This window comes from Microcaecilia unicolor, chromosome 13, assembly GCF_901765095.1.
Source record: "Microcaecilia unicolor chromosome 13, aMicUni1.1, whole genome shotgun sequence".
Lineage (NCBI taxonomy): Eukaryota > Metazoa > Chordata > Amphibia > Gymnophiona > Siphonopidae > Microcaecilia > Microcaecilia unicolor.
In genome coordinates, this window is record NC_044043.1 from 98,392,229 (window position 1) to 98,410,753 (window position 18,525).

Genomic DNA, 18,525 nt, shown 5'->3' on the forward strand with positions numbered 1-18,525 from the left:
GAAGTCTTCCTTTCTTGTTATATTTACTGCCGCTTATAAAATACACAAGAAGAATTGGGAACAAAGCAAAGAGCAGACGACAAACTTCAGATCTAGTTACACAATAAAGAATCAATGTAGTCTTTAATATCCTCTTTCCAGAACACTTTAGAAACATCATAACAAATTACAATAAAACCGCAATAATCATAAACACATCAGAAATGCCAAGTTCCTTCAGACCAATGGTCCAGCATCCTTTCTCCCAGTCAGTAGTTAAAGGGAAAGTGCATTTTTGTTTACTCCCAGAAATCTAGAATGGCAATTCACAAACACCAGTGTCATTAAAGCTCTCAGGCCAGGGGCGCAGCCAAACTTCGGCGGGAGTGGGGTCCAGAGGGCAAGGTGAGGGGGCACATTTTAGCCCCCCCCCCAGCGCTGCTGACCCTGCGCCATTTTGACCCCCCCCCCCCGGCACCGCCACCCCTCCCCCATCCCCTTTGATCCCCCCCCCCATCAACCCTCCCCCGTCAGGTACGTTTGCTGGTGGGGGTCCCTAACCCCCACCATCCAAAGTCCCCTTCAGCGCTGGTCTCCGAGTCCGACGCGTTCACTGATCTGGATTCTGTTTCTGTGAATCCTGACATCCTGCACGTCTCGTCAGGACTCACAGAAACAGAATCCAGATCAGCAACGCGCCAAACTCACAGACCGGCGCTGAAGAGGACTTTCGGCTGGCGGGGGTTGTGGACCCCCGCCAGCAAAGGTACCTAACAGCAGCAGCATGGGAGGGTTGGCAGCAGCAGGAGGGGGGGTTGAATGTGACTGGGGAGGGTCGGCGGCGGGGGGATGAAAGCAGGGGGGCCAGGGCTAAATCTGCGAGGGCTCATGCCCCTGTGGCCCCACCTACCTACGCCCCTGTCTCAAGCAAGTTGGAGATTTCTGCTCATAGTCCCTGCCATGTAAAGCACTTGAATTCATAATAAGCTTAGATCCCAGCATGCCTTGTGTTTCAGTAGCTTTTAAGTACAATAACTCCAGCTCTCTTGTTACACAGGGGTATCCTATGGGGGGTGCAAAGGGATGTGGACGCATGTGAATAGACTCACTGTGGGGCCTCATTTGCATAAGTCAGCAGGGCTCAATGATAGGGGGAGAGAGAGACCTCTCTCTAGCTGCTGGGCTGCCCATTTCGGTTTCTAACTGGGAGGCAGCTGGTCTTGTTACATCAATCATAGGCTTTCGATTTGTTGAAAGTCACCAGACTATAATAACAGCACTAACTCGGAGTCAAACGGCAGAAACCACACCTGTGAAAAGGCAGCACTATAAATATTACACCATTTCCTAGAACCCCAATATATGTCCTACTGTGAAAACAAAGCAAACCAGACTTCTACACAGAAATTACAGGCTACAGAAATACTGTATCTCTGTCATACATACCGAAAACAGACAGATCCTCATTTAAAACAGAAAAGAAACCGAAATATGCATGGAAAAAATACTGTAGAGGAAAACCCCGTCTATGAGGAGTGGAACAATGAAGAAAATGCATTTCCTCTTGTCTTGATCAAAATATACAACTATGATATGCACATTCCCAAACTCAAAATAAAATATATTTTTATAGCTTTGCTGCATCTAATCATTTTACTGTATTCTTCTAACTAGTATTTTTTTTCACTTGTCAGTCTTCTCTTAAGTCCCTTCCCTGGGTCTCTTCCATTTTCTATTTCTTCTTCCCTTCCATCTATCTCTGACAATGAGTTTTCCCTTTCATCTTTATTTCTATCTATCTTTTCTGCCTCTCTGCTGGATTTTATTTCCTCTTCTCACCCCCCACCAGTCTTCAATCTCCCTCTTTTGCTTCTCCCTTGTCTACCTGCTTTCCATCTCCCACTCTCGCTTCTCCAGTCCTCCCATTGCCCTCTCTCTTCCATTCCTTTCCCAGTCTCCTATTCCACTCTTTCACCATTCTCTAGTCCCTCATATCTACCCTCTGTATTCACCCCCTCTCCAGATCTCATCTACAGTATTTCCCTCTGTCTTTCATCCCCACTCCTCTCCTGCCCTTTCTTCTTTCTCTTACCCCCATCCAACTTTCCATCATTCTCTTCACAGATCTCTCCCTCTTTCATACCCTTAACAGATCACTGTCTCTTTCTACTAGCTCACAACCCTTCCCCACCTTTCTTCACACTTGGTTACACCCATGTAACCAGCCCCACTCTTACCCACCTCACTCAATTACCATCCCCACACTTCTCTTAATCCCCAAGTTCCTGCTCAGACACAACCTCTACTCTTTCCACATCCAAGCCACAATCCCCTGTCCTTCAACCTGTTGGAATGTAATTGTATTTTACATGCATTGCCTGTCACCTATTATTTCTCTGTGATTACTCTGTGACCTCTGATGTGAATTACTTAGAGAGGTCACACAGCTATGCAACTTCCTGTGGGGGTTAGATGCAGCACATGCAGCACATGGAGCACATGGAGCTCATGATCTCTCCTAACCTGAGAGGATCTATGGTGGTGTGAGCATCCATTACCATCTAAGCACATGGAAGGAGCTGATAAGACAAATGTATAGTAATATGTAAATATAAGCCTGTCTGATTATAATCTAACTACAAACTGTGAGTAAACAGATGTTTTGTTACTTCAACTTTAAAGTGACTCAGCAGTGAATTATTCAGGGGTGAATGAGAGAGAGATGAAGAAAGAAATTAACATTTCTAAAGCTGAAGCTGTGTGTACTAAAATCTGCTAATTATTTACTAAAAATAATCCAACAAAAGGGTTATGGGCCCAGGGCTCAGGAATTGAAAAAGAAGAGAAATATTACCAGGCAGAAAAAAAGGCCACATTTTTCTCTTAAGTTTTAAAGGAAAGATTCAGTCTGTCTCTCTCTCCCCCCACACAGCAGACAGAAGGCTAAGAAAATGGCTGAGGGAAGAAATTCACCATTGTTCTATTCTCTCAAGGTGCCTAAATTAACTGAGTTTAATTATCAGCAGTGGGAACTAAGATTCATATGTCTCCTTCGAGCAAAAAGATTAGATATATGCTTAGACCAAGACAGAACAGCTGAAAATATGGCTGAATGGGACAATGCAAACTATTATGTGAAGTGCATGCTTTTGGAAGCTCTCTCAGAGAAACAAGCCATATTAGTGGAGGGAAAAGATACACCAAAGGACATTTTATGTAAGCTGAGAACTATGTATGCAACTACATATGCAAAGCAGCAACCAATTTGGCTGGCAGAGTTGAATGAAACCAAATTAAGGGATAAAAGTAAATGTAATGATCACATTATGCATCTTATGTCTTCATTTCAAAAGCTAGAACTTTCTGGAATTCCCATGTGTGATGCATTGAAAAGAGCATTTCTTTTTACCTCACTATCAAAGAAGTTTGATGTTTTTAGGTCTGTAAATGAGGCCATTGAAGGGCAATCTTTTGAACAGACAACATCAAAACTAAGGCAGGAATGCATAATAAATGATTCTGAGGAGATGTGTTCTCAAAGCAAGTCAGAGAGAAATGAAACAAATTTCTTGGCAAAGAACAGAGGAAGGCGGAGCTATGGGAAAACTCCACCCAAGGGCAAGCTGATTTGCTACTCATGTGGAAAGGAGGGACATGTATCTAAATGGTGTAAGGAAACACAAAACACTCCCTCTAGCTCACCTAAGCCAATGGAACTAAAGAATTTTCAAACCAGGAAATGTATGAAGGACAAAGATAAACACAAGGGCTTTCTAATGGCAGAAAAATCTTTGACTATGGTAAATAATAATTCAAATGAAAGTACTTGGATTTTGGATTCAGGGAGCACATGCCATTTAACCAATTGTAAGAATTTCTTTCAGGAAATGTGTCCAGAGGAAGGTATTCTTAAAACTGCAAACGCAGGGACTGCTAAGATCCAAGCAAAAGGTATTGGATTCTTAAAATGCAAAGTGTCTAATGAAGTTAAAGAAATTCCTGTAAGTGATGTCTTGTATATTCCCCAAGCAGTTTGTAATATGCTTAGTGTATCTACATTAGATAAGAAGGGATTTGTGATTCATTTTGAAAACAGTAAGTGCACAATCTCTAAAAATGATGAAGTGTATGCTGAAGCTTTTATGCATAATGATGTTTATAAGCTGAACATTTCAGGTGAAGCCTCACATATGGCGCAAGTAAGGAAGAATGATGGTAAATGTAGTCTGGAAATCTGGCACCGCCGCCTGGGACATCGTGATTCTAAGGTGATCCAGGATCTTTACAGTAAGCAACTGGCCACCGGCATTCAGATAAGTGCAGATGCTGGTAAAATGGAGAAATGCATAGACTGTGTTACTCAAAAAGGTGTGAGACCCTCATTTCCTGCATACACAGGAAATAGGAGTAATAAAGTGCTGGACTTAATACACAGTGACTTATGTGGACCGTTTAATATCCCATCATTGGGAAATAACAGATTTGTGCTAATATTCTTGGATGATTTCTCTAGATACTGTGTGGCCTATTTGCTGAAAGAGAAAAGTCAAGTCACAGACATGCTGAAGAAATACGTAGCCATGGTGAGCAATAAATTTGAAAGAAAACCAAAGGTTCTTCAGACCGACAATGGTGGTGAGTTCATTTCACAAAGCATGCGCACATTTCTAGAACAAGAAGGCATTCAGCATATCACAACAGTAGCTTATACACCAGAGCAAAATTCTGTTGCAGAGAGAAAATTTAGGTCAATTGTGGAAATGACCAGATGTATGCTGTCAGATAGCAATCTCCCTAAAAGACTATGGGGGGAAGCCATTCTCACAGCAGTGTACCTACAAAACAGAATGCCAACTAAAGGCGCTGAGCGCACACCACATGAGACATGGCATGGTAGGAAGCCAAACCTGTCACACATAAGAACATTTGGAAGTACAGCATATGCTCATATACCAAAGCAAAGAAGGCATAAGCTGGATTCCACAACAGAAAGGGGCATTTTAGTTGGCTATGCTCCAGGACACAAAGGATATAGAATTTTGAATATGAAAACTGGCATTGTTGGCATAAGACATGTTACATATTTTGATGAAAACAAAAGGGTTGATAAAGGCTGGATTATCCCAGATGAGCCTTATCATCCAGAATATGAAACTAGAACAATAATAGACATGCCAGTGTATATAAATGCCATACCAAGGCAGATGTCTGAAAGCAACTCACCTGTATCTAACGAGGAACAGGCAGAGGAAGCAGACACAGAAAGGATCATTGAAGAAGACAGTACAGTTGGAGAAGGGGAATCAATTGGAGAAGGACTCTCAGATTAGAGGATGCGGAAAGGTCAGACCAACCTGTTGTCAGACGCTCATCCAGGGAAAACAAAGGTGTTCCACCCCCAAGACTGTCTTACCTAACAAAGTCAGCAGAAGCTCAAGAGCCCTTAACATGGGATGAGATTGAGAAAATGCCAGCAGAAGAAGCTGCTGAATGGCATAAAGCTGCACAAGAAGAAATTGATGCATTGGATAAAAATAATACTTGGATTCTTACAAAATTACCTCCTGGCAAGAAAGCTATAGGATGCAAATGGGTATTCAAGTTAAAAAGGAATGCACAAGGAAAAGTGGAAAGGTATAAAGCCAGATTAGTGGCAAAGGGATATCTTCAAAAATATGGAGAAGATTTTGATGAAGTGTTTGCACCTGTAGTGAAACACACGACAATCAGAACACTTCTGAGCATTGCAGTCTCAAAAGGCATGCAAGTCAACCACATTGATGTGAAAACAGCGTTTCTTCACGGAGATATAACTGAAGACTTGTACATGGAACAGCCAACAGGTTTCATAAATACAAAACAAAGACAGCTAGTGTGTAAATTAAACAAAGGTCTTTATGGATTAAAGCAAAGTGCAAAATGTTGGAATGAAAAATTGCATGAAATATTGACAAATTTAGGATTTAAGCAAGGTGAAGCAGATAAATGTTTGTACACTAGGTGCACAAATGGACAATATGCATACATTTTAGCTTTTGTTGATGATCTGCTCATTGCAAGCAAAAGTGAGCAAGAGTACAAGGACATTGTAAAGTGTTTAAACCTCAATGTTGAGATAAAAGAACTTGGTAATGTGTCATACTATCTTGGTATAGAAATTGAGAAACAAAATGATGGTTCTTATCTTCTAAGCCAGAAGCAGAAAATAAATGAGCTTATTGAAAGTTTAGGTATGCAAGATGCCCAAGTTGTAAGCACTCCCATGATCACTGATTTTCTGAAGGATGAAACAGTAAGAGAACCTTTACCAGATAACATCCAATATAGATCAGCCATAGGTAAGCTTTTATATCTAGCTACCACATACAGGGCTGATATAGCAAATGCAGTAGGAATTTTGAGCAGAAGGGTCAGCTCACCTACCAAATCAGATTGGACTGCAGTTAAAAGGATGGTAAGGTATTTAAAGGGTACCATTGATTGTAAATTAAAGATTTCAGCCAATAGTAATCCAAAACTAATATGTTACTGTGATTCAGATTGGGCAGGGGATCATTCTGATTATAAATCCACAAGTGGATATGTGTTTATGTATGGAAATGTACAAATTTCATGGGCCAGTCATAAACAAAGTATTGTGAGTTTGTCTTCTACAGAAGCTGAATATGTGGCAGTATCGGAAGCGTGCAGAGAACTGATGTGGATTGAAAAACTTTTGCTGGACCAGTCATAAACAAAGTATTGTGAGTTTGTCTTCTACAGAAGCTGAATATGTGGCAGTATCGGAAGCGTGCAGAGAACTGATGTGGATTGAAAAACTTTTGCTGGATTTCGGAATAAATGAAAAGAGACCAATCCAGATAATGGAAGATAATCAGAGCTGCATCCGACTGTCACAGAATGACAAGGTTCAGTCACGCACCAAGCACATCGCAACGAAATACCACAACGTGCGAGAGTTGGCGAAAGAAGGGGTCATCAGTCTACACTATTGTCACACCAGTGAGATGACAGCTGACATCATGACCAAACCATTACCCAGAGAACATTTTGTGAATCTGCGTATAAAGCTTGGACTTTGTATGAATAAATAATTGCATGACAGTTATGCATGAGAAGGGGTTTGTTGGAATGTAATTGTATTTTACATGCATTGCCTGTCACCTATTATTTCTCTGTGATTACTCTGTGACCTCTGATGTGAATTACTTAGAGAGGTCACACAGCTATGCAACTTCCTGTGGGGGTTAGATGCAGCACATGCAGCACATGGAGCACATGGAGCTCATGATCTCTCCTAACCTGAGAGGATCTATGGTGGTGTGAGCATCCATTACCATCTAAGCACATGGAAGGAGCTGATAAGACAAATGTATAGTAATATGTAAATATAAGCCTGTCTGATTATAATCTAACTACAAACTGTGAGTAAACAGATGTTTTGTTACTTCAACTTTAAAGTGACTCAGCAGTGAATTATTCAGGGGTGAATGAGAGAGAGATGAAGAAAGAAATTAACATTTCTAAAGCTGAAGCTGTGTGTACTAAAATCTGCTAATTATTTACTAAAAATAATCCAACACAACCCACCCAATCCCAAAGTCCCCACTTAACTCTGAATTCCTGCTCTCCTTATCCCTGTATTCCCAGCACCCACTTTCCTTCCTTTTCTCTTCCCCTACACCCATCCTACTGCTTCCCATTCTCCCTCTCAAGTAACCACTCACCTGCCTCCTTCCTCAGCATCTATTGTCCCTGTATCTAGAATCCATTCTTTCATATGTTCCTATATTGCCCTCAGCATCTGGCCCCTAGGCCTCTCTCTTTCCATCTCTACAGCTTCTACTCCTTGCCTACCTCCATCCCTCCACCAGCCTTCGCTCCCTCCATCCTTACCTCCCTTCCTCCACCAGTACCTCTAGTCTCCTGCTTTTCTTCTTTCCCAATTACTGTAGCTTCTGTTACAGTACCATCCATTCTCCACACTAGGAAGCTGTCCCTCTGCTCTCTACTGCTCCATTCCCTCCTATACAGCCTGCAACTGTGCATGTGTTGAAGCGTCACAGGCTGTATGTCTCTTTGACGATCTTACAAAATAATTTGTATGTGCTGCTTTGGTGGTTCAACACATGCATGGTTGAAGGCACTGCTAGAGTGTTGGAGTAACTTCAGCTGGCAGGGCTTGAGGATCCCCCTAACTACAGCATTCTTTCCAGGGTCATTAGAGGGGCCTGTGCCCCTCCAGGCACCATATCTGCCCCTGGCACACATCTCAAGGACCATTCCCAAACAACAACAAAAAACTTTGATAGTATCAACCTTCTAAATCTTTTCTATCAGCCTTCACTTCCACCAATTTCAGTACATCATCCTCCTAAATATCAACGATGCCACTGATGATCATTGAAAATCTTGATCATACAGGACTCAGCAGATTTCTATCGATGATATGTGGAAGGGTAGGTACATGAAAAGCAGGCACATCATTTTCTCATTGGCACTGGAACACAGATACGCAGGAAAGACTGATGTGGAGCTACAAACCTGGGAATGGGGCATTGGTGAGAGACACTTCCACCACCAGCAGTAGGAGTAGCAGGGCTTTCACGGTCATTGTGCTCCAGTAGGATTCACCAAGCTCAGGACAGCTTCAGGCACCCCAAACTTCGCGATCGATTCAGACCAAATCAATGATTCTGTTTGTGAGTCCAATCCTAGTCACAAGGGAAAAACACAAAGACGTTGGAATGTGAGCATGGAAACGTTGTGTCCATCCTCTGGAGTGGACCGGATTTAGCTCTTGCCTTTCTCAGTAGTTTGAGGTGATTTACATTCAGGTGATTCTGCACCCCTGCATTTTCTGTGTGGACCAGGATGGCAAAGAGGCTTGTGGTGTGTGTGTGTGTGTCCTCATTCTTTCCATCCTCTCTCTTTCACTGTACGTCTCATTCTCTCTCTTTCCTCACTTTCACTTGCATTCTCTACCCCTTCTTTATTCCTTTTTATCCCTTTTTCTCCACTCCCTCCTCACCATCGCTCTGCCTCTTCTCTCTCCATTGCTCAGCCTCTCCCTCTCTCTATTTTCCCCTCTCACTCTGTATCTAGCCAGTACAGATATTTGAAAACGGCACATTCCAGAGACCAGTACATGTTCTCATCCACTCCTCCACCATCAGCCGGCCGCAGGGGTAGGTAGGAGCTGAAACAGCAGCATTGTCCCCTCGTCAGCCCATTGATCCACTAAAAGATTCTAGCAAACCCCAGAGTAAGACCCAGTGCTAGGTACAGGCTACCAGCTGCTAAGCAAACCTTTACATATCTTAAGTGTGATATTTCCCCCTTCATAAACAGTCGGCAAAAGGATACCACATCTAGACAATGCAGAGGACTCTCCCTCTGCCTCCCCCAGAAGTTCTGACCCACTATACAACACTGTTTCAGAACCGGTGTGCCACCAATGAGTCACTGCTGCCTGATCCAGAGACACCAGTGGTAGCACTGAAATATCAGGAACTTCTTTCTAAGAACACATTCAGTCCCACGTACCCCTCTCAGTAGCCCCAAAGGTGTGAGGGGCATCAGGGACAGCGAGGATAACTGGTCTCTGGCCCACAGCACCTCACCTCTTCCCAGTGGCGTAGCTACAGGGGGGCCACGGGGGGCTGCCCCCCTCCCCAATTGGCTTTGGGGCCCCGGCTTGGCTGGTGGGAGTCCCCAACCCCTGCCAGCTAAACCGCTCGTCCCGCACTGGTCTCACATTGCCTGGCATCCTGTCCTATTTTCAGTCGCTGTGCACGCTCGTTTTAATGAAACTGAGCATTCTCACTCATGCTCGCTCTCATTAAAATGAGCGTGCACAGAGACTGAAAACAGAAGAGGGCGCCAGGCAATGTGACACCAGCATGGGACACACGCTTTAGCTGGTGAGGGGGATTGAGGACCCCTGACAGCCAAGGTACCTTTGCAGTGGGGGGGGGGGGGCGGAAGTGGCAGTAGGAGAGAGGGGAGGTGGACCAAAATGTGCCCTCCCACCTTGGGCTCTAGCTCCCCCTTCCGTTAAGGTCTCGCTACACCCCTGCCTCTTCCGCCTCTTAAGTGCCCCCTTTGAGCCCTTCTAGTTTCTACTTCTCTTGTTTCTTCCCTTTTAGTCGTACGAGTTACCCTTCTGTGTCCACACTGTACTCACGATCGTGTACCATGTAATAGTTTTGTAATAGTTTTGGATAGTAGAGCCGGTAGTGGGAGGCGGGGCTGGAGGTTGGGAGGCGGGGATAGTGCTGGGCAGACTTATACGGTCTGTTCCAGAGCCGGTGGTGGGAGGCGGGGCTGGTGGTTGGGAGGCAGGGCTAGTGCTGGGCAGACTTATACGGTCTGTGCCAGAGCCGGTGGTGGGAGGCGGGGCTGGTGGTTGGGAGGCGGGGCTAGTGCTGGGCAGACTTACACGGTCTGTTCCAGAGCCGGTGGTGGGAGGCGGGGCTGGTGGTTGGGAGGCGGGGATAGTGCTGGGCAGACTTATACGGTCTGTTCCAGAGCCGGTGGTGGGAGGCGGGGCTGGTGGTTGGGAGGCGGGGCTAGTGCTGGGCAGACTTACACGGTCTGTGCCCTGAAGAGCACAGGTACAAATCAAAGTAGGGTATACACAAAAGTAGCACACATGAGTTGTCTTGTTGGGCAGACTGGATGGACCGTGCAGGTCTTTTTCTGCCGTCATCTACTATGTTACTATGTTAAAAGGCCTGTATTCCCAGACAGAGGGGTTGGTTGGTTTGTTTGTTAACAGAAAATTTGAGAGGAAGGAAGGCTTAGAACATACCGAGTGGAATGTGGTTGCTATGTTTAAGGCAGGGGTGGGCGACCATGTTTCTCGAGGGCCACAACCCAGTCGGGTTTTCAAGATTTCCACAATGAATATGCAGGAGATTGATTGCATGGACTAGTTCTATTGTATGCAAATAGATTTCATGTATATTCATTGTGGATATCTTGAAACCCTGACTGGGTTGTGACCCTTGAGGACGGTGGTCGCCCACCCCTGGTTTAAGGGCATCACAGATGTCCAGCCCCCAAAGAAGCCACACGTACTGTACACTTGAACAACTGCACAGACAATCAGGGAAGCCAGGGTCAAATCCCACTGCTGCTCCTTGTGATCTTGGGCAAGTCACTTAACCCTCCGTTGCCCTCCAAGGACAGGGAAATACCCAGCGTACATGAATGTATCTTGTGTTGAGCCACTACTGAAAAAGGTGCGAGGTACACTTAGAACCATTAGATTGAGAAACGATGAATTACTACCTTCATATATGATGATTTTTTTTGGAAACTGTAAAACAAGTACCTCCTTGTTTCGATTGAATTCAAAATTGGGGCCATTGGTAATATGTTAAAATTAACAAACCTTCTATGCTTCCCCAGTTATAATGTTACTGTCTTCCAGGATTTTGTCTTCCCGTAGAAAGAAATCTAAGGTATTAGGTATCATTCTTGACTCGTCCTTGACCTTGAACCACATATTAATCATCTGTGACAAAAAAAAACTTTTTCAAACTTAGGAGCCCTTTACTCTGCCACCGTAGGATTCCCGCAGCAATAGCACATGACAAATCGGACCTACCGCAGGTGGTCTGCTGCATGCCATTTCCAGTGCTCGGGGTGGGGGGGGCTTACCCAGTGGTAATCGAGCAGCCCCGCATGCTGCCAGTTAGCATTACCCCCCTCCTAAATAGGAGGCAGTAAGGCCTTCCCCAGGAAATGGCTGCACGGCAAGTGTTTAACTTACCGAACGGCCCCTTCCTTTTCTTTTTTAATCTTTTACCGGGCGGTGGTAAGACGGAGCATGGACACGTGGCAAACCCAAACGCTGATCCCACTTGGTAAAAGATGCCCTTAGACAGTTAAGAGTGGTGAGGTCTTGTTTTGATCAGTCTACTTTTACTTTGCTGGTACCAATGCTTTTTTTTTAATCCCAAATAGATTACTGTAATGTTTTGTACTTAGGATGACCCAGCTTCAGTTTATACAAAACACAGCTGCCCGTCTGACCTTTAGGCTAAAGAAATTCAGTAGGGTAACACCCTGTCTACAGGCCTTACACAGGGTATTATTCAAAGCTACTCGTATGTTGTTTCAAGAAATATATGGGTTCAGTTGGGACACAGAGAGAGAAAGAGACTTCCCCCGGGGTCACAACCAGAGTCAGTGATGAATCTCCACCACCCAAGCTGCAAAGGATTCAAATACAAATCAACGTACGCATCCAGCTTCTCCTATATAAGCACACAACTATGGAACGCACTACCGAAGACTGTGGAAACAACTTATGACCACCTAAACTTCCGGAAATTACTAAAAACCAACCTGTTCAAAAAGGCATACCCCACCGACCCAACTTAAATGCTTGAACAACTGCAACACAACGAAACCAAAGATCGTACTGGACACAAATTAACCCTTCTTCTCTACGAGTCCCTAATGTATATGTAACACACTTTGTATTTGTTCATACCGGAACTGGCGAGCGTCTTTACGGTACCATGTAAGCCACATTGAGCCTGCAATTAGGTGGGAAAATGTGGGGTATAAATGTAACAAATAAATAAAAGGCCATTTGTCTGGGTTTGCAGAGAAAGGTCAGTGACTGAGACAGGGTGAAAGCCTAAATATGAGCTCTCAGACCCCTCGTCCTCCTGGGTTCCACCTCACTTTAAAATGAACAAGTTAGAATCCAAGAAAACTCACGCTGCAAGCCGGCAGGTGAAGTGACAGAGCATCATCAGGACAGCCAGCCCCAGGACGGAGCATACAAAAGCAGTCAGAAATATCTCCAGCTCATGTGACAGAACCATTGCGCACTCCACGCCACTCCGGCTCGCCAAATTAAACCAACAAAATCTGTTTCCACCTCTCTGTGCAGAGAGTAAAGCTTCTGGAGGTCCACCAGGTCTTTCTATGTTTCTGTTTAGTGGGAGCTCAGACACAGGATGCGACAACCTAAGCCTGTCATCAGCACCTTATTCCCACAGATTATGTCTCTGAGGGCTAAGGAGGGAGCTAAGAAGCTAAAGTGAATGACCCAGATCAGCAGAGGAGCCTGGAGAGAGTCACATTAACCGCTAGCCTGCTGGGCACAGAAACATCTGTCCCGATCAGCATATTAGTTCACCAGCAAACTAGACCTTTCACAGACTGTGACACTCACAAACTTCAGACCGCTCAAAACACGGCAGCCAGGCTTATTTTCGGAAAAACGCGATTTGAAAGTGCAAAACTACACTGGCTCCCAATCAAAGAACGCATTGCTTTCAAACTCTGCACTCTGATTCACAAAATTATCTACAGTGAAGCCCCGGGATACATGACAGACTTGATCGACCTACCAACTAGAAACACATCTGAATCAACGCGAACGTACCTAAATCTGCACTACCCAAGCTGCAAAGGACTCAAATACAAATCAACTTACACGTCCAGTTTTTCCTACATAAGCACACAACTGTGGAACGCATTACCAAAAGCCTTGAAAACTACGAACGACCACCTAAACTTCCAGAAAACACTAAAAACTAACCTGTTTAGAAAGGCATACCCTATCGATCCAACATAAATGCCTGATCTCTGCAACACAACGAAACTAAAGAACGTAATGGATATAACACAACTCTTCCATTGTACGATTCTCTAGTGTGGCTGTGCCACGTGAACTTTATCTTACCACATCATCACTTTGTATTGGTTTACATCGGAGTCTCCAAACGCCTCTCCGGTACTATGTAAGCCACATTGAGCCTACAAATAGGTGGGAAAATGTGGGATATAAATGTAACAAATAAATAAATAAATACATTATTGGACCAACATAATTCTCCTTGTGAAGGTGGACCCTGAATGGCTGTAAAGGACTCAGAATTGAAGGACCCCCTCTTCACAGCCACACTCCATCGTCTCTAAGAAAGTGTCAGGCACGACTGGTACCAACGTACAGACACTGAGCAGATCCACCAAGCATGATCATGTGAATGGGGTGCAAAGACCTTTTCCTCGTTCCTGAAAGATTTTGCCTCTGCTAATAGTAAGTGCCTGAAGGAGGTGGAAAGGAAACTCTTAAAATATGACTTCTACAGATAGGACAGAGGATACATCCAACACCCTGAACCGAGAGGAGCCGAGGTCCGTGGCCTCCTAAAAATGACTGATAAGTGGCGTAGCTACGGGTGGGCTATTCAGGGTGGGCACAGGCCCACCCATTCTTGGCTCAGGCTCACCCTGAATGGCCCACCATAAAAGTTCAGAGGCAACCACCTCACTCTGCTCTCTCCTGCCGGTGCAGCACGTCCTGTCCTTGCTGACGTTACTTCCCGTTTCTTGGATGCAGCAGAGGGAAGCCTGTGAGACTGGTGCAGACAACGAAGGCGTGTTGCTGCCATGCCAGAGAAAGTGCTGAGGTACACCTGCAAGGCTGCCAGACCATGGACAGGGGGATAATACTGGATCCGGTGTTGGAGAAAAGGGAGAGACACAGGACAAAGGGGGGGGGTAGTTTTATTTCATTTATTTTGTTACATTTGTATCCCACATTTTTCCACCTATTTGCAGGCTGAATGTGGCTTACATAGTACCGTAAAGGCATTCGCCAATTCCGGTATGAACAAATACAGTAATGTTGTGGTATAATAAGGTTCATGTGTACAGACACATTAGGGAATCAAGAGAGGAAGAGAATCGTAGAGAGGAAGGCCCACCCATCCTAACTGTGGGCCCACCCAAAATGATAGGTCTGGCTACACCACTGGGACTAATACCGAGATGTCTAGGAAACAGTAGGGGGAGGGGGAGGGCCTAATCCAAGGCAGTCTCCTGCAAGTTGCAAACAGTGGCCAAGGGAGCCCTTGGAATTTGCGCCCCTCTCCCCTCGAGTGGGGTTGGCACAAATTTCAACTGAGCTGGAAGGTCCAGGTGTGAAGGAAGAGGAGTCGGCCAAAAATACCCCAAAATGAGAAGCAGAGCTGTATGGCTCTGGTTTCACAACCTAGAAAGCAATTTTCAGTCATCTCATGGAATATGAAGTGTTTGCAGGCTCATTTTCAAACGGAAAAATGCAGCCACTTTGCACAGCACAAACATGTTTCTATTTGAATTTGACAGTTGCACGGAAACAAATGCAAAGTTCACACAGAGATTTCAAAATGAAACTCCCCTAACCAATCTCTACCCCCATCCTTCATGCAGACAATAGCAATGACACTTTTGGGACAATATATAGACACAGTGTCACAGCACAGAGATAAGAACATAAGCACCGCCATACTGGGAAAAGACCAAGGGTCCATCAAGCCCAGCATCCTGTCTCCGACAGCGGCCAATCCAGGCTTCAAGAACCCGGCAACCCCCACCCCCCTCCCAAAAAAAAATAATGTTCAATGGACTTTTCCCTCCGTAAGGCCGGCCGCTGCCACCACATTCTCCGGCAACGAGTTCCAGAGTCCAACTACACGCTGAGTAAAGAAAAACTTTCTCCTATTTGTTTTAAATCTAGCTTCATCTTGTGTCCCCTGGTTCTATTATTGTTTGAAAGTGTAAACAAACGCTTCACATCTGTCCGCTCTACTCCGCTCATTATCTTGTAGACTTCCATCCTATCACCCCTCAGCCACCTTTTCTCCAAGCTGAAGAGCCCTAACCTTCTCAGCCTTTCCTCATAGGGAAGTCGTTCCATCCCTTTTACCATTTTCGTCGCCCTTCTCTGCACCTTCTCCAATTCCTTTATATCTTTTTTGAGATGCAGTGAGCAGATAGCGTGATGAGCACTTCTCTCTCGGACCACTGAACACACAGTCTTAGATAACATATTTAAGATATCAAAAACACATGAAAGCATGTTTCTTTGGGGAGCCAGCAAGCTGATAAGTAAGAAAGATTGTGCATGACTGAAGAGGTGACTCACTGGCAGGAGACTGAGGAGTTATAAGAAATTAGGGAGGTTAAATGAGTATTGTTTTAATGGGGTGCTGTGAATCCCTTCGGAAGGAGCAGGTGATAAATGTCAGTTAGCTAGCTAATTCATTAATTAATTGGGGATGGCTGTGCAGTCCACTTTAACAGATACATTTATCTAGCTAATGCCAGAGTATCATTACTCTCCAGATAAATTTTGGCCCTACCCTGGAAAACCCTTTCTCCCTCTTAATTTTAGGTCCCAAAAGAGAGGAAGCAGGATGAAACAGTAGACAGCAAAACCTGGTCCAGAGCAGCTAGGAAATCCCAAGAGAGATAAAACGATGCAACAAGGGAGGGCTTATTAAAACATCAGCCAAAGCCGACAAGGCCACATTCCCTGGACGCTGAAATGCTGCACGAGACCTTGGACGCTCTTATGAGTTTCATTCCGTGCGGTTACAGCAAAGATTGACACTTTTTCTAGTCCAAGGGTTGGATGCAATACCCCTGAAACAGGTATTCTCAAAACATGGCCGTGGCAGGTTTGTTTGACGTTGTCTTTTTGTCTTCCTTGGAATTCCTGGTTGCTCCAGACCAGGTCTTTCTGTATACTGTTCCCTCTTAATGTTAGACCAATTTTGCCTGGACTTTGAATTGTTCATGTAAACTTTTTCTGTTTTGCAACCCTTAGTATAAAAAAAACCACTTACATGGATAACTCCAACTGCTGACCACACATGTGCTTTTAATCACTGACCTAATCAATTACTCCCACTCCTAATTAGTAAAATAAACCATTTTCCTTCCGGGTGCAATCATCTCCCACGGTTTACATGGCGATATTTTGCACAGTGGACAAGGCACAGTATATTTTAATTGCTACCACAGGACTCCACAGCTCTGTCCGCACAACCTCCCACAGAAACCACGGTGCGTGGCGTATACTGTGGCACAGCTCGGAGACCGTCGCTCTCTGCCTCAGCTGCACTGCTCATTCCAGTGTTACAGAAAGCCTTTCACTCTCTGGGTATGTTGCTAAACCCTTCCACAGACCACATGAGCTCCTGCACAGCTCCAAGGACTCCGAGTGAGCTGCCAAGCAATGAGGTGTTGATAGTAATGTGCTGAACACTCATTGGAGGGGCCTACAGGAAAATAACACCACCGTGGCCAAAATGGGTCAGTTTCATTATTTCAAGCTGAAGCCAGCAGGGAGAGGAGACCGAGAAGAAGTTTCCAAAATATCTGTGAAAAGGAACACAGGCAGAGTGAAAGACTTAGCATGATAGGTGGAAGGAACAGAAACGCGAGGCAGGCCAGAGAAAAGTTAAAAATTGCTCAGCTTCACTGGACCAGTTGGCTTCATGGCCAGCAGCCCACAAGTTCTTTGAAGTAAGGGTCAGGAGTTCTGTTTTCCAAGAAATTGTCTGGTCTCTCCTTCACATGACTGGAGGTAGCCCGGTGTTCCACCCTTTCAGCTGCAGTCAGGGGTTTCTTCTGGGCAGGGCTGGAAAATGATGTGAATAAACTGTAGGCCTGATTTATTCCAAAGGAAATCTGCACCCACCAAAAGCCAGTGCAAAAGTTTCAATGTTTTGCATGTACTCTCTCTTTGACATCTGGCCCCCAAACAGACAATTGAAAACTACTCCTTAGATAGGAACAGAACGCAGAATTGTTCTGCTTTTTAATCTGGATGAACATAGAAATTCAACTAGATGTCACACATGACCCAGATGGGTCAATTGAGGATTTTAAAAAGAATGGGAGCAGGTAGTACAGAGTATGGTGGTCCCCCGCTCTTTCCTCCTCTCCCTCATTTTCTTCCCTCCCTCCCCCCCCACCTTCTGCTCCTTTCAGGCTCCTTAGCACTTGCCTCCTTCCATTTCTGTATCCTTCCAGATTCTTCTGGCTCCTTTCTTTACGCCTCTTACATTCTTCTGCATATCGTCCTCTACCTAAGATCCCTCTCCATCTCCCTCTATCTGCCCAGATGCCTCTCCATTGCTCCCTACATTATTTAGCACTAGATCCTAGCTGTCAAAATTTTTTTGGTCAAAGTTCCACTACATCTCTTCTCATGTTACGTATCCCTTCTAAGGTTATCATCCACAGAAGCAACCCTTACTCAACAACTCCCTTCTCCAATATCACTGAGAAAAATGCTGAAAAAAAAACGGATCACGGACCAATCCCTGTGACACCCCATTGGTAAAGACTTTATCCTCAGAATGAACTCCATTAATCAGCAACCTTTTATCTGGGATGACTGGGTTTACTATTCACTTATGTCAGTTAATATGAGGCAGCTGCAATGTGTCAAGGGGAAGTAAAGCAAGGCCAGAAGAGAGGCATGAAAGGGAGAGTGAAATTATGTGTACGTGTAGCTACGTGAGAGCGTAAGGTGTGGTATGTGTGCACACACAAGTGGATTCTAGTGATTTAGGATGTGCGTATGTTCCAGTGACTGTATATGGGAAGGTACATATTTTGGACAGTATCACCCTCATTCTATAATATTGCATGCAAAATGTTACGTCTACTGTGCAAACTTGTGTGTGCAGGTTACAGGATAGCGTACAGTTACGTGCCTAAGTTCATTGACAAATTAGC

At 44.7% G+C, this 18,525-nt stretch overlaps 1 protein-coding gene across 1 annotated transcript in view; it reads right to left on the reverse strand.

The window, feature by feature from the left end:
* The window catches only part of LOC115482572 (alkaline phosphatase-like), a 144,135-nt gene that overhangs the window by 114,638 nt on the left and 10,972 nt on the right, over nt 1-18,525 (reverse strand). Inside the window, exon 2 of the mRNA XM_030222463.1 lies at nt 8,524-8,693. Within this exon, the coding sequence (XP_030078323.1) occupies nt 8,524-8,593 (70 nt within the window). The 5' untranslated portion in view covers nt 8,594-8,693. The remainder of the gene's footprint in view (nt 1-8,523; nt 8,694-18,525) is intronic.